The sequence below is a fragment of the Rattus norvegicus genome, chromosome 2 (genome assembly GCF_036323735.1).
Source record: "Rattus norvegicus strain BN/NHsdMcwi chromosome 2, GRCr8, whole genome shotgun sequence".
NCBI lineage: Eukaryota > Metazoa > Chordata > Mammalia > Rodentia > Muridae > Rattus > Rattus norvegicus.
This window is the reverse complement of record NC_086020.1, coordinates 89,826,895-89,853,282: the sequence shown is the minus strand read 5'-3', so window position 1 is coordinate 89,853,282 and position 26,388 is coordinate 89,826,895. Positions and strand designations below refer to the sequence as shown.

Below are 26,388 nucleotides of genomic sequence, written 5' to 3'. Positions count from 1 at the left end.
GTGTGTGTGTGTGTGTGTGTGTGTGTGTGTGTGTGTGTGTGTTTGGGACCTTCCCTTATATAGCTAAGTGTTAAAAGAAAAGTAAAGAATCTTTTTGTCTTTCTGGGCTTTTCCAACAATAAGGGTAAGATTACCCCATTGAAAAATTACCTCATGTCCTTTAAGTAGGTGCTTATTTGTAAATGAGTGGGTCTCTGCTCCTACTCTTGAGCTTTTTGAGACAGGTAAATGGGAACTTTGTGATTTGTACACATAAAGACATTATCACCATACCATTTTCCTTGCTACTTGAAATCCACAAACATTCAAGTTTATAGAGGTATGCTCTGCATCCCAAGTATTGTAAAATGGCTGTTTATGAGAAGCAAAGACGTCAGGGAACTGATTGTGGGATTTAAGACCTTTCCGTCTTCAATGGTCTGAAAAGCAACTTCAGCAATGGTTGTAAGTTGCTCATTTCTGTAGGCAGTTCAGGATCTTGCTTGAAATCACACAGGGTCAACATTTAAATGCCAAGGGAATTGTCATGACTAGCAGTCTGAACAAAGAAAACAAAACAAAACAAAACAAAAAAAAAAAAAACAAAAAACTGACCTGTTAACTAAGACTGGGCTCATTTTTTTCTTGTGTTTACCAGTTCTTAAGCTCTTGAAATTTAGCTTCAAATAACCTGAACGATGGGGAAAAATGTTTTATTCAGTGAATGAATTTGAGAAATGTAGCTGATCTTCATTCGAATGTATGCAGAAGGATTATCCTCTCATCACTTCCCTACTGCTGACATCATATAATAGATTACTTACAAGTACATAGAACACTGTTTCTGCCTGGTTGAATTTCATGAACTAATCAATGCTAAACCATTTACTATTAAGTATCTCAGGAAAAGATACATAGAGAGTTGTATTTTCAACTTGGCATTGTAAAACATTTTTGCAATGCTATGGGAATCAAAAAATTTCTTAGAGAATATTTTTAAAAGAATATCCAAGGGCAGGGCCCATGCCAATAATCCCTGCATTCAGGAGGAAGAGGTGAGATGTTCTGAGTTCGAGGCCAGCCTGGCCTAAAGAGTGAGTTCCAGTTCACCTGGGGCTACACAGGAAAAGTACTGCCTCAGAAAACCAAGAAGAGTGAGAGAGAGGAGAAAGAGAGAAAGGAGGGAGGGAGGGAGGGAGGGAGGGAGAGAGAGACAGAGAGAGAGAGAGAGAGAGAGAGAGAGAGAGAGAGAGAGAGAGAGAGAGAGAGAAAGGAAAGGGAGAACATTATATGATTATCTGAAAGATACTTTATTAGTGACATCTTTCTGTATAAACATAAAGGAAACCTTGGCAATCTGTAGCCATCCCCTTTATCATGCATGATTATCTATGGCATTCAGTATCTTGCTAAATATCCTCCAGTACTTTACTTGATTCCAGGTCCAAAAGACCTTAGAGGGAAAACTGCCATATGAATGAATATTGAATAAATAACTTGAACTAATGGAAGGTTTACAGTAAGTTACTATGTTTACTAAACTCAAACTAAGTAAAATTTAAAACATGCATGATAGCCCTCTTAGCAGTAGCTAGATAAAGTATTAAAATAAAAGTTTTTGTGTTCAGAGAACAGAGTTAGCATTGAATATTTCTCCCCCACATTACTCTGGCTGTGCAATTTCATTTTAGTGCCCATGACATTTGCAAGCAGGTTTGATTTCCTCTAGATAATGTTATCCATTTACAAAGTAAATAAATGATAACTTCTCATTTCATGGTCTTTGACACATAAAGTAAGAAACACCAGCCATTTTCTTCTGAGACATGGAATATTGTTTGCCTAATTTGGGAATACTTTCCATGTTCTATTCACTAAAATTTTGAATCATTCTTATCCTTAAAATATGAAATTTATCATGTCAGCTCTGTGGTAACTACTGACTACTAGAAATAAAATAAACTGCACAATTTTATCCATTAATTACTAAATAAGAGGAACAAGAAAATTTAGCTTTTGTAATATTGTAGTATTGCTATAATATTATCTTCAGAAACATAGATTTGAATGCTGAGAGCCAGAGAAAAATAGCTTTTTCCAGGGAAGAGCCACCCCCTTTTATTGGTTATTCAATTCCTAGTGGCCGTCTCTGAAATCTTATGCAGACAAATAATATTATATGGACTGAAACTATTGTATTTTATATTTAGAAATGTATGCGTGCATGTGCTTGTGTGTATGTGGGTGTGTAAAACAAGAATAAAAGATAAAAAGGTCAGAGGCCACGAATTTAAGATAAAGCAAAGGAGAGACCCTGACAAGGGTTGGAAGGAAGAAAGAGAAAGAGAAAATGGATGCAATTATATTTAAATTTTAAAAATTGATAAAGAATTGTAATGATTTAAATTGAAATATAATTAGATCTCTTCCCCCTCTCTGTCCTCCCTCCATCTCTTCCCACTTAATACCCTTGCCTCGTCAAGTCTGTGTTAATTCTCATTCTCCAATTGATAGCATTATTTGTTTTTGTTAATATGTAAGTTTTATATCTATATGGTATATTATTTATACACATATAAACACATATAAATCATACAAATACACATATACATGTACATATACATATATATGTAATACACACACACACACACACACATATATATATATATATATTAGAAATTGCTGGGTTAATTTTTGTTGTTTGTCTGTATATATTCTCAAGGCTGACCTCTGAAAAGGACAACCAGTATCAAGGCTTTTCCATGGGAGAGGCTAGTTCTCCTTCGCTCAGAAGTCAATAATTTTCTAGTTCATTCTCTCAGAATTGAACACTGTGAACACTTCCCCCTTCAATATTAATATGTTGATGCCCACTGTTACTATTCTTTTCTTGCCTATGAAGCTATTTATATAGGGTATTTTATTGTAAATCTCTTCGTACTGTGGCTGGTACAATGTATTTGAATACTTTCGCACATTAGATGCAGAAGCTGTGACATATTGACTGATACTGAGCTTCCAATTCACATTGACTATAATAAGTGTTTTTGAAACAGTGAATATTCATTTTTACTCAGTCTGTTATTCATAGTTATAATAACTGAATTGAAATTAAAGACATATTTTATGTGTTTGTGAACATATGTGTTTGTGTTTGGTATATGTACAGTTGGGTGAATGTGCCTACTCATGTTCAAATAGAAACCAGATGTGAATGTTAGTTTTCTTGCTCTCTCCCTTTTTCCCTTTAGACAGGATATCTCACTGAAGCTAGAGGTAGGTTGACCACCAGTAAATCCCAGTGATTTTCCCGTCTCCCTCCCTCATACTTCTGGGGTGACAGATGAGCCTGACAGTATCTGGATTCTTACCTTTTCCTGCAAATGTGAACTCTAGACCTCATGCTTGCTCAACAAACAATCTTCCTGAGCCATGCACCCAACCCCCAAGATAGATTTGTCATATGTAACACTTTAATTTTCTTTTAAAACCACTCAAACTCTGTATTACTCTTAGATGTGCTTAATTGTTCAATTAATTAGATTTATAATCATCTACAACAAACACCTCTGAATTTGTTTGCAAAGTTGTGTTCATAGATATTGAACCAGGAAAGGAAGATCTGCCCTGGTTATGGACAGTATCTTTGGGCTGGGTTCCCAGACTCAGTCAAAGGAAATAAAAAAGCAAGTGATCTAAGCACCAGAATTTCTCTTCTGATTTCTGACTGGATGGAAATTGAACCAATTATGTTATGCTTCCTCTGTCAGGCTGTCCCCAGTGTGTTAGACTATATCTTCTCCACTGCAAATGAGAACTGAAATTGTATTATCTGGCATTTTTAACAGAGAAAGAAAGAAAGGGGGGAGAGAAAAAGAGATAAAGAAAAGATAGAGAAAGAAAGAGAAAAAGTTAGATTTTTGAAGTATTGATATATTTAAATTAGTTTGAAGCTTTAACAAGGGATGTATTTAAGGAAAATATAAAAGAACCCTTCTTTGCATTTCAGATAATGACTTGGAGAGGGCCCCTCCTCTCCACCACTGCCAGTTGCAAATGCATCTGTGTCACACCCAATCCTGAGCCCCTCGCCCATTTTCTGCCATTTCCCTTCTTCCACTCAGTTCCCTCCCTCTGTCTGCCTCCTATGACTATTTAATTCCCCCCTTTAAAGTGAGATGCAAGCAACAGCGCATGATTTTTTTTTCATTTCGCTTCTTTGGGGTTATGGAGTATCCTGCATTTCGTATAGGAGGGGTATCTTAAGGACATGCAAAAGACCTGGGATGGGGAGGCACCCACGAATTAATAGGGGTGACCTTATCTGTGCCTCACAGCATTGGAGATATGGAACATGAAGTGGCCATCCACGGTAGCCAGGCGAGTACCTTAGTAGAGAGATAGTGACACTAACCCAACCGGAAACCTTTCAACACAACATTTATTCTGTCTACAAAGAATGCAGGCGCTGGGGAATAGAGCAGAATGGCCAAGAAATAAGTGACCCAACTACAGACCCATACCAAGGGTAAGCACCAATCTCTAACTCTATTACTTGTACTCTTGTTACATTTGCAAACAGGAGTCTAGCATGGCTCCATCCAGCAACTGATTCAGACAGATGCAGGCAACCATACCCAAACAGTGGATAGAGTGGAAGAATAGAGGGAAGGATTACAGGCCACGAAGGTTATATAAACTCCAAACAGTCAACTAACCTGGATCCTTGGCGATCTCAGAGACTGAAACACCAACCAAAGTGCATACAACAGCTAGACCTAGGCCTCCCCAGATTTGCAGCTTGATCTTCATGTGGGTCCTAAAGAATTAAAGCAGGGGCTATCCCAAAAGCTGTTGCCTGTCCGTTAGTTATGATCCTTTGGTAGGCTGCTTTGTCTGGCCTCAGTGAGAGAGGATGTGTCTACCCATCAGAGACTTGATGTGCCATTGTTGGGGGATACCCAAGGAGGGGGACTCCACCCTCTCAGAGGAGAAAGGGTGATGGGAATGGGAGAAGGGTTGTGGGAGATGGCAACCAGAAGTGGAAGCAGTGATTGGGATGCAAAGTAAATTTTAAAAAAAGACATAACATTAAAAAGAGTGTATTGAAAAAAGAGTTGTTCAAGTCAGATAATTTAATTGTATCCTACAATGTAATTTACTTTGAGAACTGGAAAAGGCAGGGAATTATAAACTTTGCTTATTCATGAAACTAACAATAAACTCATGACGGAAAGAGTTTTCTGGCCTTTATCCTGTTGGGACGAAGTGCAAGTGTTTGGGTTGACTTGTCTATAGAAGTTGGCTTTAACTCCAATAAATTATATGGACAATAACTTTAAAAAATTGACTTGGAGACAATGCTTTGAGAGCTCAAAACACTAATTCACTGTCCCCTGAGTATGACAGAATATGGCATATCTGCCTAGCTTAACCCATCTCTGTTACAGATCTTTTAGATTATTGTCTACACAGTAATTGTGGACAGTACTCAGAATAACTGATCAGCAATTTCTTTGGGTGGGAAGAATGGGCATCTGTCACACTACTGAATGAATTCTCCAGAAGGCACTTTCTTCCCTGCTGCTGGGAATACTGTCAATCTGTGCTTATTTAACTTTAGAGGTGAAAATTAAATAAATGACCAATAACTATATAGAACAGATAGTGATATAAATCTATATGTAAGTACTTAGGACTTGCATTATAGTTATTTTACAAAAGAATAACACAATGTTCCTATAATATGTAATGTTATATGAAATACAGATTTTTACCAAAGTTTTTTTCTAATTTATATTTTTTTATAGTTTAAAAAAGGATAAAAACTGAAGCTTTTATCCCTGCATGTCTTCAAAGTGGGGTTGTATTTTTTTCTCTGCTATTTATATAAAATCTTTCAAATTTACATTTTCCTAAATCTTTACTGAAAGATTTATTCCATGAAGCCATTTGAAGCTTAAAACTTAATTCTTTACTATACTTGTGATCCTTATCTTTATAACAAGCAGAAACACCTCCAAATATCTTGCAATGATTTTTCCCACTGCAATACTGACAGCAGATCTTTCATAAAATATTATTATACAAGTTTTTTCTTAGGTACTTTAGCATGTATTAAGTATTTTTTAAGAGGTCCTGAAAAATTGTCAGTGATTTGAGTAACAAAATACATTTATTTTTCAAAATGATCATGATTTTCTTAATAATAAAACAAACTCTGTAGTACTACTTTGATTTATTTTCTTTAAGAACATAGGCTTAATTAAGCACATTAGTTTGTTCCAGATCTTTTTCAGCATTTTCTGATCATGAACATAAGTAATCTCATACTAACAAGTTTACTTTTAAAAATACAATGTGTGCAGACTACTTTAAAACTTTCAGAAAAGGGAGGTCTGCTTATATGTGCTGACAACTAGCTGTGTGCTTGCTCCATGCTTGCATCTAATGAGCTTTAAGTAGCTGAATGCCTGCTGAATGCTTATATCTAATGAACGCTTCTGGCTTTGCCTGCTTATCTCTGCTCTTAGAATATTCCCTCCCCCTCCTCCTCCTCCTCCTCCTCCTCCTCCTCCTCCTCCTCCTCCTTTTTCTTCTTCCTCTCTCTCTCTCTCTCTCTCTCTCTCTCTCTCTCTCTCTCTCTCTCTCTCTCGCATGTTAAATTTTCCTTTTCTTGAAGTATGTGTTACATTGTTCCTTTAGGACAGTACAAGTGGCAGCTCTAGACAGCACTATGTATGACACACACTTTATTGTTTCTCATTTTTTCTTGTGAACCTTCTGAGTCCTTGTCTAAATTCTTGAATATTGGATAGATTACTATTCTTGGATAACTCTCTTGATTATCTGAGTATTTTATATTGCTGTTGTTCAGTGAGCATTGGAGTGACTCTGAAATTCCAGGGAGAAGTCAATCAAGGATTGATTTACTATGTGCTAATTTGTCTATTTCAAAACCATTTTTCTAAACCACACTAAAGCTGCTTTTTTTTGTTTTATTGTTAATGTGTCTTGGTAGCATTTGAGGATAAGACTCAAATACAAATTAAAAAGCTAGACTACTTATGGTTTCCAGAGGAAACTAAGTAAATCTATTTTGAAATGAAAATTGGTAGTAATTTTAGTGTTTGCCTAATAGCAATTACTTAACTTTTTATTTGCTATTTATTCAAAATATACCTAATACCATCAGAACCCTAACATATTTATTCTCCAAGAATGAATTGAGAATAGATAATCATTATTTCTGTTGATATGATTCAAATTTTAAAAATTCAGGTAATCTTTGAGTGGACCACTCTAGCAGAATGCAACCTCTTTTTAAATTAAGTAAAATGTCAAAAATTCAGTTGCCAAGTTAATACTCCAAGTACTCAGAAGCCACAGACACTTGTTATATTTCTTTTGGGATAGCATAAATATGGACTTTTCTGACTCCACAGAAAGTTCTGTGGGGCAACAGCAGTTTAAATTCTGTCTTATTTCACAGCATTTTTCACAGACCCTAAACTCTTCAAACTTATTTACCAAAAACAAAACAAAGGAAAAGACATCTTTGGAAAAGAGTTCAGTCCTCCTTGGTCAGTTCTTCTATGGCCACGGGATCTTTTTGTTCCTATTCCTTTCTCTGTCAGAATGCAGGCAGGCTTCCAACGTCTAGCAGCTTCGGAGGACTGACTTTCTGGGGTCTGATTATGATGTATATCGTGGGGTTATTTTCTCTCCTCAGGATATGTTCAGAATTTCAGATCTTTGATATTATCATTTTTATGAAATTTAGGAAGATTGGGGCCATCATATTTTTTAATGTTTTCTGCTATCTCCTCCAGGACTCTGAATGTATGGATGACAAACAGCCTGGCACCATCATTCAGCTAGTTAATAGAGTTTCTTCAGTGTTTTCCCTTTCTACCACTTCTGGGATAGCCACTATTTCTACAGTTTTAAATCTAATGTATATCCATTGAGTATGTTTCAAACCTTAGAAATAAGAGTTCTTATCTTGTTTCTTATTTCATCTTAATAGTTTCATTTGATCCTTCTTTATTTTTTTCCTGTTGGTAAGTGGTAATAATTGTTTTAATTTATTTGCTTTTCACCCCATTCACTACTCTATCACCCAGTGTTCCCTCCCACAGGGAGGGAACTACCCACATCCTCCCTCCCCTTCTCCTCTGAGTAGGTTGGGTCCCTCCTAGGCATCCCCTGACCCTGACATAGCAGTCCACTGATCTCTCACTGAGTCCAGACAAGGCAGCCTAGCTAGAACATATCCCACAGACAGGCAACATTTTTGAGATGGCTCCAGATTTTGGGATCTACATAAAGTCTAAGCTGCACGTCTGCACATATGTGCAGGAGGTCTAAGTCCAATCCATGTATGCTCCCTAGTTGGTAGGTCAGTCTCTGAGAGGGCCGGGGTACTAGTTAGTTTACTCTGTTGGCCTTCCCTTGGAGTTTCTATCCCCTTGATGGTCCTCAATTCTTTCCCCTACTCTTCCAAAGGACTCCCCAGGGTTCATTCATTGTTTGGCTGAGAGTCTCTGCATCTGTCTGAGTTAGCAGCTGGGTAGAGTCTCTCAGAGGACAGTTATGCTAGGCTCCTGTCTAAAAGTGTAACAAAGTATCAAAAATTGTGTCAGGGATTGGGGCTTATCAATGGGTTGGGTCTCTAGTTGGTCCAGTTATTGCTTGGCCATTCCCTCAATCTCTGTTCTATCCCCTGTCTCTGGATTTCTTATATGCAGGATAAATTTTGAATCAGAAGTTTTGTGGGTAGGGATTATATCTTTTAAACTTATAAAACTATAGGGGCTTCTGGCTGGATCCTTAAGATGGAAAGTTTCATGTGGCAGTTTATCTGAGCTCCATTTTTTAAAGAATATTTATGCCATTTGCCATATACATTTGAGTTGCAAAAGAAGTTGACCATCATGTTCTTGTTGTTATATGTTTACTGTTTTTCGGTTTTATGTGTTTTTATTTGGGAACATATATCCCAAAGAAAATATTTAATTTTTATTTATTATTAAGGACCAGTTCATGAAAGACTAATCATAAATACACAGGAGTCAGTGTGGTCTCTCTATTACATCGGGAAGAACCTGAGGTAGTCTTGGTTTTTCTGTGGTTTTTTAAATTACTAACTCACAGATTTTCAACAACTTTATAATCCTGATGTCTTTGTTTGTAGTCTTAGATATAAATATAGATTCAAGGTCTTCTCTCAGCAGACTTCACTTTTCTTTTTTCACATAGCTCTCATCCTAGGAAGACTTCATCATCATGTGAAGCCTTCTCAGACATTTTGAAGTCTTGTCTGATATTTCTGAAGTCTCGTCAGTAATTCTACTATCTGTGTTTGCTATCTTGCTATAATCCCTACTATTATTTGTCCATTGCTCTCTGACATTGTGTACCTGTCCAGACAGACAAAAAGGACAAACTGCTGTAGTTTTTCTTTCAGACGTCACTTCTCTTCACTATTTGAGCTTTAATCTAAGTGCTCTTGAGATCCAGGAGATCCTTGGCTAGTAGATGAACATCAATCCCACACAATGTGAATAACAGATATTTCATTTATAATTACCTAGTTTTGTAGGTAATTGAATCATTTTGGTCTCAATATATCATCATGGTTGTAAGTGACACTTTTCCTCAATGGACCAACAATTCATGTTATAGAGGTACATAAGGTAAATAGTTCAGTAGTAGTGTAGGAACAGGACAATGGCAACTAATCCTGGAATAGATTTTAGAATAAGTTGATGTTATAATAGAATTTCAATAGTACTCTCTGTATTACTCTAGTAGAGAGTAATAAAATAGTCTTAATGGCAGAGAAAGGCCTACAGATTTCAGAGTATTTAGTGTTAGTATTAGAATTCCCTGTTATTTTTTAAAAATGAGCATTTTACTGGGTCTTTCTATGTAGGCCAGGAATGTGCTATATCTAACTGGCCTGAACTAACTCACCGAGGTCTGCCTGTCTCTATATATACCCAGTTCTGAGTATAAAGGATTACACCACTCTGCCAAGCTCCATTTGCTATCTTAAATTTGTCTTGAGATTCGATCCATATATTTTGTAAAAGATGATGTAGAGGTAGCACAGTGACACTCATAAGGAGATCTCAGAGTGGTGCAACCTCACATTGAATTGTTCCACAAATCATTACTTCAGCTTTATCCAGGTGACCTCATCTAATAGATTCCATGATTGCTTTCTAACCATCAGGTCCCTTATTATAAAGTAAATGTCAGCTCTAAGAATCGCTTACACTACACTATGTCATAGATATATTTCAGAAAACATTTGTCATATAGCTATAAAATGAAATTATGTTTTTCTGGGGTTTACATTATAGATATTGGCCAGTACTAGTAAAAAAAGGGTACTCTACAGTAGATTATACAAAGAAGTTGAAGTTTTGGTATGTAGCTTAATTTTTTTCATGCATTTACAAAAATATCTTGAGTTATGCAATATGTATAATTTAATGATTAGAAAAAAAGTATCAGTTTTAATTTCAACAATTCTAGCTTGACTATTTCATGATGAAAGAAAAAGTCAAATGTAACTAAGCTGGAATAATATAAGGTAATTTTAAAATCATTCATTTTAATAATTGGATTTAATTTTTATGTAAATGGATTAATATTTTGTTCATTAGATCTACCTTCATTATAATGATGTGTGTGAGGGATTGCTTTGAAGGGAAGTTATAATAACTTCAGAAACAATAATGAACTGCTTTATTTGAAACATTTTAATGCTTCTAAGCTGTGCTTCATTTCAAGAGCATTTCTTTTAAATTCATAGTGAGTGAATGTTCAAGCATACCCACTTTTTGTGGCTTTGTGATTTCTACTAGATTAACAATTAAATTGACAGTGTAACTTAAAATGATTATTAAGCCAATTGCATTTGTTATTTAATAGCTGATATATTTGAAAATGGTGTTCATATGAACATGCTTGTAACTATCACCAAGAAAGTGCACTGTTGGCTTGTCTTTAGCAATGGCCCATCCCACCTCAGAGTGTATTTCTCCAAAGGTTTCCCTTTCTCACAGGGGTTTCTCCAAAGAGAAGAGGGCGCCTGGCAAAACATCAACATTCAATAAATAAGGCTATGGATTTTAAGGCTTTCAAACAAAATCTTTATTGAGTTTACTTAAAACAAGGCTGAGTGGAGCAAGCCCCAATTTTCCTGCATGATTTTCTGATTATTGATGATTAATGGCTGTATATGTCCTTTTGCTTACATTTAACTGTCATAACATAAATGGTTGGCTCAATTGAATATCAAGAACAGAACTCATCATTCTTTCCTCATGCAAAAAAATTCTAATCAAATTTCTGATATTAACACATTTTCTTTTTTTCTTTCTCTTAGCCTTTAGTGGAATCGATTTTTGGCCTCTGACCTTAGGATCCCTCTGGGGAAGCAGATAAACACTGTGTCTGTTACAAAGCATAGAGCAATTCACTGCCTAAGCTTAGACATTACACAGTGCTCATGTTACTGTGTATCCCGTTTGGTTAGACTTGCAGATGCAGACTTTCCTAGTCTTTTTACAGACTAGGAAATATGGTTATACTTAAATTTTTCAATAACTGTGAAACAGTCATTTGGGGTTGAATATTATAAACAAAATCAAGGCATTAAATAACTATGTAATTATGAGAATTTTCCAACAGTGTTTAGTGATGTATACCTTGGATATTACTTTTTAAGAAAAAAACCAAAATTATTAATAATACTCAGGAATTTGTTTCCAGATGAAAAATTGCAACCTGTTCAAAGCCAGAGTAAACTGTTGAATTTAGTAATCTTATTCTCTGATCATTTTGTTTGTTTGTTTGTTTAAGGATTAAAACAAGGTGAACCAACCATGACCGGCAAAACACAAACAAGCAATGTTACCAATAAGAATGACCCCAAGTCCATCAACTCCCGGGTTTTCATCGGCAATTTGAATACAGCCATTGTCAAGAAAGTCGACATTGAAGCTATTTTTTCAAAGTATGGAAAAATCGTTGGCTGCTCTGTTCACAAAGGGTATGCTTTCGTTCAGTACATGAGTGAACGGCATGCAAGAGCTGCGGTGGCTGGAGAAAATGCCAGGGTCATCGCAGGCCAGCCTCTTGGTAAGCTCTGCTTCCTTTCAGATTTCTCTTTCTTCCAGTATTGGCTGTTCAGCTGAATTTGTTAACAGTTAGCAGCTCCGTAATGTCTCTTGCTTCCTTAACTAGTCACATGTTCTAAATTTCCAGTTCAATGTGAATCATTTTACATGTAGCTATTATGATCTCAACATACATTTAAAGTTGTGATAAAGCACTTTGTGATATTTATAACCTCCACCAATTCTGATACAGTAAAACACAAAATAGTAACTTTCGCTAACATATGCTAAGTTTAGTGATCTTGAGTATAAGATTCTTTCTGACAGGATAATTTATTTTCATTGTTTACAATTTTTATTTGGGGATAAAGTTTAAAATAGAAAAAGAAAATCGATTTTCCATACTAGAAAAGATCTCAACTCACTTTTTCCTTAAAGAGTTCCTTAAACCATGTATATTAACATTCTCTGTGCACCCTGTGTTCATTTATGCTTTATGTCCAAGGAATAATATTGAAATTTTGCTAAGAAAAGACAGTACCTTGTGAGGCGAAATAAAAATGCATAGAAAACATTTGAAATTATTGAAGGGACAAAAATATTATATTTATTTTCCTTGTGAAAAATACAATCTATCAATGTTTACCTAGTTTATATTTCTTATTCTGGAAAGATTCATATTTCAAATTGAATGTAGACTTTCTTTAATATTCAACATGTATCCTTAAATATAACTTAATTTCCCCCCACAGTCTTTTTTTTTGTATCTTCTCTGTAACTGTTGTGAGAATCCCCAACTATAGTTTTTAAAATAAAAACCCCAATCCCTGCCTTCTGCCTATATTTCAGATGCAATCTAATATCTCATATCACATCCCCAATTCGGCCTTTATCTCAGTCTGTGCTATAGGCTTTCTTATATAGCCACCACCGAATACCAGGGGCCCATGGAAAGGCTCCATTAGCCCTAGGCACTCTGTAATGTTTTATTTTATTTATGATCAAATTATGTCATCAACCTACTTTTAATCCTCTAAGGAATTCATACAGAAAATGTTTCTACTCCTTTATGTACCATCTATGCATTGTGCCTATCTATGTAGCCGCATCTTCAATCGCAGCTGGAAGTCGTGCTGGCAGCATTGAGATGCCTCCTGCATGGCAGGACCGCTCCTATTTTCGAGGCTGTGGACCTCTGCTAGTTCTTTGTTCCGTTGAGTGTTACGTGCTTTACATCCACACAGAGGCCTTTATGATGGCCTTCAATTCTTGCCTTTACTAAAATCGTTGGATTCTGTCTAATGCATTTGTATCATCATTGTACAAAATTGATATTTTTATGATGATGCCCTGTGTCATGTATACAAGCAAACAACCAAAACATTGTGCCAATCAAACAATTAAAAAGGAATGAGTAATCCAGTGAGGCAAGCATGAAAAATACTACACTATCAAATTTCATCTGCTCAGGAAAATGTTTGCAGGCAGGAATAGAGAAAAACAGCTCTAAATCCTGGCCCAAGGAGGCTGAGACACAAAGGTGGAGGGTCTGCGCTCGTCTTGGGTTGTACAGTGACACAAACAGTAAAACATGGGACAACTATGATATTCATTAAATGTGAGTGAAGTCTGAAGTAAAGTTGTCAAAACATAAAATGTTTTTGTATGATATCAGATATAAATTCCAAAACATATTGTGTGAAATGCTAGTTTTTATTTTTTATCTGCATTGTTCATTTTTTCTAGCGAAAAGAATGTATTTTCCAATAGTTTTGTCTGTTTTCCAGGTTTCCATTTGGTTTCCTTCCTATCTACATTTTTATACTTACCTTGATATTGAAATTTTCTGGGTACTTGCTTCTTTATAAAGTATTATAAAAAATTCTTCTTTAGCTCCACATTTTGGGTAATTTCTATGGCCTGTATCCTCATTACTGTGAAGCTAGCAAAACCTTGTAAAATAATTTGTTCATTATTCTTTTATAAGGAATTATAAATATAAAGTCAATTCTAACTCTGATTTTTTTTAGCTGAACTATAGATAATTCTCTGTAGTCCTGATTTCCATCAACACACAGGTGGTCAGTGTCTCTAAAAACATTGCACAAACGAAGAGACAGGGATACAACTCTAACCTTAGTGTCTTTTATCCCAAAGGCAAGGGATAAAATGATGATCTCAGATTGCTGTGCACTGAGAAGCAGAGTTAGATGCAGTCTATGATTGTATTTTTTTTGTTCTCAGACACAGTTTCTCTCCGGATAATCACCAAAGCATATGCCTCAATCAGACTTTATATCCAAATCCATGCTAAAGACTTTATTTATTTAGGTGGAAGCTAATTTATTAGCTATTTTATTTTATTTATTTTATTTTATTGCTTAAACAAGAAGATTTTCAGACAAAGCAGTTGTTTTGCAATTTGACTAATAACTTTGCTTTTCAGTTTCAAGTGCCTGAATATAACCACCTTTTCTTTCCTTCCTTCCTCTCTTTCTTTCTTTCTTTCTTTCTTTCTTCTTCTTTTTCCTTCCTTCCTTCCCTCTTTCTTTCTTTCTTTCTCTCTTCCTTTCTTTCTTTCTTTCTTTCTTTTTTCTTTATTTCTCTAATTTTTACCTATCCACTTTAGATCCTGCACACCATCCTCTCCTGTTCAGCCCCTCCCCCATTTCTTCCACCCCTCTTCCCTTCTGAGCAGGTGAGCCCCCTGGATATCTCCTCATCCTGGTGTTTGAAGTCTCTAAAAGCTTATGTGCTTCCTTTCCCTCTGAGGCAGAACAAGGCAACCTAACTAGAAAAACATAACCCACATAGAGGCAACAGCTTCTGGGATAGCTCCTGTTCCAGTTGTCTGGGACCCACATGAATACCAAGCTGCTACATATCAGTGGGGAGGCCCAGGTCCAGCCTGTGCATGTTCTTTGTCTCTGAGACCCTATAGGGTCCAAGTTAATTGACTCTGTTGGTCTTCCTGCAGAGTTCCTACCCCCTTAGGGGTTGGAATCCTTCTTCCATTCTTCCATAAGACTCCCCAAGCTCTATCCATGTTTGGCTGTGGGTATCTGCATCTATCTGAGTCAGTTGGTAGGTGGAGCCTCTCAGAGGACAGCTATGCTATACTCGTGTCTGCAACACCACCTTTTATTCACTCTGACCACTAGATATTGAGGCAAAGGCATGAGACCCAGTCCTTCTGAATTAGAGTTGATTCCATAGTAATGTGGGATTAAAGCTTCATTTTCCAAGCTACATACCTACCTTCGGGTTCAGTTACTATGAATATATTCTGTTGATTTAAGCAAAGCATGATATTAAGTAAACTGACTGCTTTATTCCTGATTTTATGATATAAAGCATATCCGGTCTCAGCTTATGTTTTTCTCTTTAGAGTAGAAAGACATTCTATTGATTAAATCTGAACTATTACTTTTGCTATGTTTAATATTTTTATCTTAAATAATGAACAATCACAAACCATGTTCTGTAGAGCAATATGTTCATCATCTGTATTTTAAAAATATATTTAGAAGTTAAACATCAGTACTTCCAAGAAAAATTCAATACCCTCATTTCTCAGCTTTTTAAAGCTGAAATTTAGAATATTTATGCTAAAAACTAATGTTAATTAAATGGTAAACAGTGCTATTTTAATGCTGCAAGCATATTTTAATGCTTCAAGTGCAAGAACAAACTGAAAGGTTTAAGCTGGGAAAGCATGCTGAAATGTCAATAAGTGAGCGTGCTGGTGGGTGGGTTGGTGTGGTAAAATGCTCGGATATGTGACAGGATTCTCCTGAAAGAATCCAAGTTTCAAATTATGGAGATGGAAATGGAAGAAGAGGTAATCATGCTAAAACTTAAGGAAGTGGTTTGATATTGGTAAATAAAGATGAAGAAATCAAGAACAAGCCTCACGTTTCTCAGCTGATTCTCTTTGGGATAATCTTGATGACAGTGGGATGAGAGAATTTTTCAAAGGAAAAATGTTTTGGTATAAAACTGTCAGTTCATGACTGAGCTTTTTTTATTAAGGGTAACTGACTCAAGGATACATGGATATAAATATTACTAAAAATCTTACAAGTATGGGCTCCAAAGAAAGTAAGAGATTTAAACATAGGATAATATGTGTGCGTCGTGGACACAAATTCTGCTAAGGTTTTAGGAAGGAATAAATCCCCATGTGAACTATGTGGGATGGGAAGAGAGTAATGGATGAGTTTGAGTAGGTACAGAAATATTTGGTTTTCTAGAAAGAAGTTTCCTAATAAACAGTAAACACCCTGCAAAGACTGGTATCAAATTAGTTTTCCGAATGTGTATACATGTACTTATTGAAACATTTTTTTTTGAATTTGCCAAAGCCCTGTAGCCAGTTGTTAACTGGCATCTACTTTCCTCTGATCCTTCCACTTCCTTCCTGCCAAACTCCATGCTACTCAACTGCCTTACTCTGCTATGCTGTTCTACTTTCCGGACAGGATAGCTGTTTGATCCATCACCCAGCCCCAGTCTAGGCCCTTGCCAGAAGGTCTTTCCCTTCACTTTGCAATGCAAGGTTTGTCTGTCTCTTATACTAACTGGAACTTTAGATGTGCCCAACATGTCCTTGCCACATGCTGAAAAAATTTTCAGGCTCAGGTGATCCTCCCTTAACAAGTGTACAAATGAGCAACACTAAATATTGTAAAGTCCAACTTGGTGAACCAATGAGTTTTGCTGGAATTTCTTAAAGGAATATGAGTGATGCATGAACTCACTGATGACTTTTATTTAAAGCATGCCCTAGACCCAGTGGTGAGCTAGACATGACTTCAGCTATCATTTATATTCCACTGAAAGCCTCAACCTTTGCTTTTTAGAGCAAAGTACATTCAAGCAACCTTTGAGTGACACCAACAACCTCTTCAGACTGGGGCAGTTTCAAGACTGTTCACCTTTCCCCTATTTGCCTAATCTCAATCTCCCTCTCCCCCTACTTCTCCCCTCTCTCCTTCTCCTTCCTTCCTCTTGTTCCTCACCCCCCTCCTTCTCCCCCCTCTCTCACTGTTGAAATAAGTTAAAAGTTCTTTTTAAATTTTTTTAATGGTTCTTTGAGACTTTTCCATCATATACCCCAATCCCACTCATCTCCCTGTCCCTTCTTATTTGCCCTCTGCCCTAGCAACCTCCCTCCTGAAAGAAAATAAATATCAAAATAAGCAAAATAAAACTAAGGAAAACAAAAAAAGAATCTCGTTGTGTAAACTATAATGTGTCACAGTGTGTCCCACAGTATTGCAGTCATTGGTCTGTTCTCAGTCCTCTGGCTTCTGCTGCACCATCAATACTAACTGGTTCCTCACTGAGACCCCTCTTGAATATTTTGTCGTTGCCCTGTGTAATGAACACCCTGTAGTTCTAGATATACTGGAGAGGTCCTTTCACAGGCTCCAGTAGTTAATAGATGAGTTAGATATAGGGGTGTGTCAACTCAAAGCCCTGGATCTGGGCCTGAGTGGTAGCTAGGTGTTCATCCTGCCAGCTCTCCCTAACACACACCATCAGGGCAAGCTATCCAGCACTGCCTCCTGTAGTTAACCCAATGCTTCAGCAAGGGGCAGGACCAGATCTCAGACTCTCATGCCTTCTCTCTCCAAGCTGACTCACCCTCAAATGCAACTCCTTCCCACCACCACCACCACCACCACTACCACCACCATCACCACCACCAGGGCCAGGTCTATTGTCCTGTACAGGCATGGTGTAAGGCCTGATCTCCTAAGTGCTGCAGCGAGTGAGAGGAAGGACTGGCTCTCCATATTGTCACAGCCAGTAATGTGTAGGGCCAGCTCTGTACAGCCCTTGGACATCAACATGGACCCAGGCAGCAGCCCAGACCAGGAACACCTGCAGGGTCTCGAGTGGTTTTATGAGACATTAACATTGACACAGACCCCTGCTGCTGCATGGCCATATGACCAGACATGGACCTCAGAGGCAGCATAAGCTGGGATTTGACCTCAGGTGGCAGGACAAGCTACTTAAAACAGAGTATTTCTCTCCGGTCTCACATCTTCAGCTCCTCTTCTCCTCGTAAACTAAAAGCTCAAACCATCCCGCTCCTCTTTCTCACCCATCTGTTTACCATATAATTTCACACTGTGATGTAGATCACATGACCAGAGTGTACCCCCCAACCCCTGCTCAAGCTGAGTGGTGGTATGATATGGTGGCAGGAGTCTGGGTATCTGCAGCCCTTGTTGTGAAGCATCAGTTTACCTCCTTTAATTCCAAGGACAGATCTGCTTTGTAAGGAGACTTAATTATAAATATATTTATCACACATATTTAAATAACATAAGTCCTGTGTAGTCACTTTTTGGCAATTCTGACTTTTAACAGTACATAATATTGCATTTTGGATTTTACAAAAAAAGGAATGTTGATCATATTTTAATTTTATTACTTATTTATTTAAAAAACATATCATCATATCTTTGCTGAACAGAGTATCGCACCCCCCAATTCATAGTACTGAGATGGAATCAAAGACTACTAAAACAATGAGTTCTTTGTGATCCATATCACTAATCGGATTTTCAAAACCAGACAATAGCTAGCCAATTTAATAATTCACAATAAATGTCAGCTCTATAAAATAAAAATGTATCTCAGTTTGGTAATTTAACTGACTGTAGTAAAATATAAAATTATTAATGTGAAATTCTGACATATCTTGTTAATATTCCCTGAGTTTGGATTCTAACATTAGTTAATATAGAAATACTTGTTATATTACTATAATATAAAACTAGTTATAATCATAAGAACTTTTGTACCCTCAAATACATTCCTTTAAAGAGTAAACAAACTTTAAAAATATTTTACATTAATTATTTATATATCTGAAGTAAACAAATTTTTCTTTTGTACCAAAATGTCATATATATCATGGTAGAGATTTAATAAATCAATGCCGATTTCATGCATCTATTCATTATGCTTGCTGATTACTCATGTGCTATAAATAAGCATTTATAATGTCTGTCTTTTCAGATTATCTCACTTTTCTGTTGCTAAAATCTATAGAAATTGTGGATTTTGGAAGTTGTCATTGAATAGTAGGAAGAAACGAAGAAAAATACTCATATTATTTTTCTGTGAGCATCATTTGTAAGTGAAGAATCTGTCTTCAGTTCCCTCTCGTTCTAAGCTAGTCATCTTTCTATCGCTGTGGTAAAATAGCAAACAATCAAAATCCCCCAAACAAATAAACCACACCAAAGCAAACAAACAAAACCAACTGAAAAAGAGAAAGCATGTACCTTCACTAATAATTTCAGCTCATGGTCAAGGATAGATGAATTACTGTTTTGGCCTCTAGAAGGTAGAACATCTTAGCAATGAGCATCTAATGACACAAGGATGTCAGAAAGCCCTTCACATCTTGTCATTTAGAAAGGAGATACAGGGAGACAAAAAGGGCAGGTCAGAGGATAAGATACATCCTCTAAGAATCCAACTCCAGAGATAAAGTTACAGCAGGGAGACCCTGACTTCTACAGTTTCTATAACATCGCACTCTCCCAGTAAGATTGCAGACTCATCAGTAGAAGACAAAATGATGAAGGCAGAATGCTCATGGTCCAGTCACTTCCTGAAAACCATGATTTTATACATATCAGAAGGTAGTCCTCTGCTTTACAAGTTCAAGCAGGAGATGATATCATTGCTCACATCCCCTGACTTCGTCTCCTAGTGTGCGGCTGCAAAGCTACTATGATTAGTGACCAGGACAAGTGAAATCTTTGTTAGACAGCTAGCTTCTTTACTGCTTGAAGAAAAGTATTTATTAGGAAGTGGTTATTTTAAATATCAAAATGAAAATGTTAGTGTTTCAGTAATAGGAATAAGATACAATTGAGGTATCTATGATACTCTGAGACCTTGCTTACATGAGCTGTTGAAAAGACTCGTGTATAGAGATTTCAGTCTTTGAAATAATCACATGAGCACTGTAAAAAAATCTATATATGTTTACTTTGGGCAATATTATGCTGTACTGCATGTGGTGGTTTGAATGAGATGGCTTTTATAGGACATACATTTGAATACTTGGTTTCCAGTGGGTAGAACTGATAGAAAACTATTAGGATTGTGGCCTTACTGGAAGACATATGTTGAGCTTTGAGGTTTCAAAGCTCATCTCCAACTTCTCCCTCTCACTCTCACTCTCCTTCTCCTTGTCCCTCCTTTCCTTTCTCCTCTCCACCTCCTTTCTGCTTCTTCCAAATCAAGATGTAAGTTCTCACTGTTCTTGCTCCTGTGCCTTTGCACCACCATCCGAGACTCTAATCCTCTAAAACATAAGCTTAAAATTCAATGTTTTCATCCATGCGTTGCCTTGGTTACAGTGTGTTATCAGAACAAAGGAAAGTAACTACTACATTTGCTGTACGTACATAATACATAGGAAGTCACAAGGGTAGAAGCATAACCTGAAAAATGAGATCAGTATAAAACTTATTTAAGTTTTCTCTGCAAAGTAGGGAACCTTTTAAAAGGATGAGGGTAAACATAAAAGTAGTTCAGGTGGATGAGGGTCTACACATGCGAATTTAATTCTGTAAGGTAGAACTGTAGAATAACCTGGTTAATGGAAGAAAGAGAAAGAGTAAAATAGAGTCCTACATATAATGAAGATTTTTTCTAATGACCTTTTCACATTGGTTACTTTTCATTTGACTATTATAGTCTTCATTTGGTAATGTATCATTTATATGCACAATGGTTTTTTCACTCCATATACATACATTTATGTGTTCATTCATTTCCCAATTACCAATTTCCAATTCACAAAGGACATATGCATAGACTAGGCACTCTGAGATGGAAAGTTAGCCTCCTTTAATTAAGTTATTTACTGTTTTTCCCAATGACTCGTTGAGTACCCTGAACAAAGCCTTGAGGATGCTGAGATCTCTCTAATCATGAACATATTTATCCCAAGGCCTTAATTTTTCAAGAAGGACTTAACCATGTATTTCATGTTCTTATTTTGAATTCATTTTACTATACATGCTAACCTCACACTTGAAATCCGCATCTCCTTTATCTCCTGAGTTTTAGAATTCCTAATGTATCCCCAAATAGCTATAATTCTTTGCTATTGAATTGTTTAATATTTTAATTATCTTTCTTAAGCAAAACACTATGTCTGTATAAAGAGATAGTCATTTTTTCTCTGTATTACATGTTGCCAAGTTCTTAGAACACTGTATCTCAGAATTACAATCCTATACTATGCATTATAAGATGTTTAGATTCATCCCTTTCATATGTTGTATACCAGCTGCATCCTTTCTAAGTTGTGATAAAAAAATAATACATTTGAAAATTGCATATCATTTCTCATGAGAAAATCATCCATACTTAGAAATCATCTCTGATATAAGCTAACTAAACTAAATACCTAGATAAAATACAATTATTTTCAGAAATTCTCTGTAGTTTTAGTAAATGCAAGCACATGAAAAGAGGGCTTTGTGATAACCATGCAAAGATGCATCATTCTACTTATCCAAAAAAATAAAACTAGATCTCTGGGAAATACTGATATATTTATAGTCAAGACCTTTACCTTTTGTCTCAAGGGTTTTTATCCATAAAAGCACAAAACCAAGAAAAATTGGCCTGCCTATAAAATTGACACATTTATTTTAGTGTTGTTATTTTTAAAACTATAGCTGGATAAAAGTGTGCTTGATCTCTTCATACACTTAGCAGACTGCCTTTTAAAAGTGTGACTTCTTACTCATTAAATTGTTCCATTCAGACACATCAGAAAAACACATAAATTATTAAGAAAAAGAGATTCATAAAAGTATTTATGTAAAAAAATGTACTGTGAGTTCTGAGGACATAGAAGCACTCAATTAATCTCAGATATATACTATTCATCAATACCACCGTAATAAGTTTAAAAAAAACCCTATGAATTCTGGCATACATGTTTTATGTACTAGAACATTTATTTATTCTTCCCTTGCACCATGCTCTCTATTTGAGGAAGTGTTATTCTCCAGCATATGCCTTCAGGTGCAAGTTACATACAGAGTTTGAACATCTAGTAAGGACAGAGTGACAGAAGGCCTAGGGTAAAATGACAAGTTCATATAATCACTTTTGACAATAGATTTATTCTATTGCCAATCCCTGAAGAACTTTATAAACCTTGTGAGAATTTCACAGTCACAAAGTCTTGTAAGAAAGGTCTAAAGGATGCTGTTGATTATAAAGAGTAGTTTTAGCAAGACATGATTATATTGGTATAAATTGTATACTCTATTACCATTTGGGCTGATGAAAAACAAGGAAAAGATGTTAGTTTTTATTTCATGTTTAAGAGTACATTACCAGCATGCTTGCTTATGGTGTTGGGCTAGCAACTTCAGCTTCTCGAGAACAGTTTCCTTCAGCTAATTTGAGCACTGCTGGCAAGAGACATATAAACACTTTAAGTAGTAAATCTTTACATGTGCCTTAGTCTCTGAATCGATCAATAAACCATTCTAGAGTTCTCTGTGCCTAAAGAATTGTCTAATAAAGCCCTGTATTTTACACTTGCGATTTTCCAACATGTTACATTTTTTTATATTATACTACATTTTGTTAATAATATTATATAGACATACTAAGTGATTGTGAATTTCAAGATGCCACACTGAAGTAATAATAGTTATTTTTGCTTTGGAAAAAAATCTACGCACACAATGTAATAGGGTTTGAATAGCACAGAAGGAATGATAAGAAATTTATCATGAGAGACTCTTAAGGACTCTCTATTCTCTGCGGTTTGTATGAAATTAGTAGTTTAAATAGCATTTTATTAATAAGTAAAATTTCCTCATGCATTTCCCAAATAGTTTAAGACGGTTTCTACAGATTCTCCCTCCCCTTTGCTGGGAATTTCAGCTAATCACATCCCCTTCGGGTCCTGGGAGCCTCCTGCTTTATGTCCAGAGGTTAGGCAGGCCTCTGGGTGAGGTACAGGACAACCCACTCAAATCCGAATTTCCAATGCAGAATTGCTCCTTCTAAAGAGAGTATGCGGACAAAGTGTGAGCAGAGACTGAAGGAAAGGCCATCCAGAGAGAGCCCCACTTGGGGATCCATCCCATATATAGTCACCAAACCCAGACACTATTGCAAATGTCAACAAGTGCTTGCTGACGGGACCTTGATATAGCTGTCTCCTGAGAGGCTCTGCTAGAGCCTGACAAATACAGAGGTGGATGCTCACAAACAACCATTGAATTGAGCATGGGGATCCCAATGGAGGAGTTAGAGAAAGGACTGAAGGAGCTGAAGGGGTTTGTAACCCCGTAGGAAGAACAATATCAACCAACCAGATCCCCCAGAGTTCCTAGGGACTAAACCACCAACCAAAGGGTACACATGGAGGGACCAACGGCTCCAGCCTCGTATGTAGCAGAGGATGGCCTTATCCTTATCTGGAATCAATGGGAAAAGTGAGCATGGTCCTATGAAGGCTCCATTCCCCAGTGTAGGGAAAGGCCAGAATGGTGAGATGAGAGTGGGTGGGTAGAGGAGCACCCTCATAAAAGCAGAGGTATGGGGACTAGGATAGGGTGTTTCCAGAGGGGAAACCTGGAAAGGGGATAACATTCGAAATGTAAAGAATGTAGCCAATCAAATAAAATAAAATTAAAATTAAATATGTATATATATATATATATATATATATATATATATATATATATATATATATATTCCCTGGCACACTTTAAAAAAGTTATTTTCCTGCCTTACCTTATTTCAAGTAAATATAGTTAAACTCAGTTGACAGAAAAGAAATTCTAAACATTCTAAAAGTTAATGAGAACATACTTTTCATTAAGGGAAACATTATAGAACTTCTTACCTACATTTTGAAATTACTGTATTTAAGCCTCAACTGTAGTACCCAGAGAATACACACAATATCTGGCAATTATTTAAGAACTGCTCATGCTCATCCTTCGCTGCCATCAGTTCATAAGTGTTAAAATAGCTATGTTCTGCAGACCATAAAACACAGCACATTTCAAGTTTCCAGTAATTAAGCAGAGCTACTTAAAATGTTATAAACAAATGCTAATTAACAAACTTCTACAACAGAGTTAAAGAACTGGAGTTCTGTCAAGCAGGGAAATGCTTGGCCCTACTTACGATATAAAGTCTGGGGGATTTGCATTGTGTTTCACTAAACCTGACTTAGGAAACACAGTGGCAGAGGCTGCAGCATCCAGCATCTTCCCTGTGACTGTCTCTACAAACTCTGAAGCAGGAGTTTAAAGAGTCTTCATTCTAGAATGAAATATGTGTGTGTGAATAAAGATTATCAATATGCAACACATACTTTGTAAAAATATAGCAATTACTGATTACTATTGAGGGGGAAAGAATTATAATGATATTTAGGAACATCTTATTGGGACAACTGGGTAATACATTGTTCCGAAACAACGTATTAAAGGGAGTGGAAAGTTCAAGATAGTACACTGTATTATACAATGCACATTATCAAGCACTGTGATAATTCAAAAAATAAACACTGTTCTAAAATTGGACTATTTTGAAAACACAATAACTTAGTTGTTTCTTATTTTGTAATAAGTGTCAAATCCATGAATATTCATCTTTGAGAAATGTCATAGATAATACAATCTTAAGTGCCAGAGCACAGAAATTAAAGTTATAGACTTTGATATTTGTGAAAGGAACTTTACAGTAGAAACTATGAATTCTGATGGAATTTCAGCTTTCCAGGTAGTAGTTCTTTCCCCTTTGGTAAGGTACTAAATGCATGCATATTGTACTTGCCTTTGAACTGGAGATGCTCAGTCAAAGCCAATATTAAGGTTTCGATAAGGATGAAAAAAACAACCAATTTCAATAAAATGGATAAAAAATTTCAATAAAAATAGACAATTCCAGGAAAGCAAGGCAAACAAAGAACCAGACATCGAACTTTTTTCTTTTTTATGAATAATATTTTGAGTTTAATAAATGTATTTAGATATATATTTAAGGAAAAGGTTTAAAGAGTTTTCTAAAGGAACTCTAGGGCACACAAGAGGCATGGATGAGGGCTTCTATAAGAGAATGATCTATTGGGTATTAGCACTCTATTGGATGTTGGATTGGTATAGGTCTTTTCACAATCTGTTTGTTGCCATTTTGTCATACTGACATTGTCTTTTGCCTTACAGAAGCTTTGCAAATTTATGAGGTCCTGTTTCTCAATTTTTGATCTTAGAGCATGAGCCATTAGTTTTATATTCAGGAAATTTTTCCTAGTACCCATATGTTTGAGACTCTTCCCCACTTTCTCTTCTATTTGTTTCAGTGTATCTGGTTTTATGTGGCAGTTCTTGATCCACTTAGACTTGAGCTTTGTACAGGGAGATAAAAATGGATAGATTTGCATGCTTCTACATACTGACTTCCAGTGGAAACAGCACCATTTGTTGAAAATGCTATCATGTTTCCATCTGCATGGTTTCAACTCCTTTGTCAAAGATCAAGTGACCACTGGTGTATTGATTCATTTCTGTGTTTTAATGCTATTCCATTGACTTACCTGCCTGTATCTGTTCCAATATCATACAGTTTTTTATCACAATTGCTCTGTTGTTCTGCTTGAGGACAGGGATGGTGATGCCCACCATAGTTTTCGCTGTCCTGGAATTTTTGTTATTCCACATGAATTTGCAAATTTCTCTTTCTAATTCTATGAAGAATTGAGTTGGAATTTTGATAAGAATTACATTGAATCTGTAGATTGTTTTGGGCAAGATGTTCATTTTTATTATACTAATCATGTCAATCCATGAGCATGGGACATCTTTCCATCTTCCGAGATCTTCTTTGAATTCTTCACAGACTTCAAGTTCTTGTCATACAGATCTTTCACTTGCTTGGTTGAAGACACACCAAGGTATTTTATATTATTAGTGACTACTGTGAAAACTGTTGATTCCTAATTTCTTTCTCAGCCTTTGAGTAGATGAAGGCAACTGATTCGTCTGAGTTAATTTTATATTCAGCTGCTTTCCTGAAGTTGTTCATCAGGTTTTCGAGTTCTCTTGTGGAATTTTTGGAGTCACAGGTAAATTTTCCTATCATTTGAAAATAGTGATATTTTGACTTCTTCCTTTCCAATTTGTATCCCTTGACCTCCTTTTGTTGTCTAATTGCTCTGTCTAGGACTTCAAGTATTATATTGAAT

The 26,388-nt window shown here is 36.2% G+C and overlaps 1 protein-coding gene across 7 annotated transcripts in view; it reads left to right on the top strand.

The window, feature by feature from the left end:
- The window catches only part of Ralyl (RALY RNA binding protein-like), a 791,470-nt gene that overhangs the window by 328,399 nt on the left and 436,683 nt on the right, over positions 1-26,388 (top strand). For all 7 annotated transcript variants that reach the window (XM_017590724.2, XM_063281532.1, XM_017590727.3 and 4 more), the window contains one exon: positions 11,857-12,135. In XM_017590724.2, coding sequence (XP_017446213.1) covers positions 11,880-12,135 — 256 coding nt within the window. In that variant the 5' untranslated portion in view covers positions 11,857-11,879. The remainder of the gene's footprint in view (positions 1-11,856; positions 12,136-26,388) is intronic.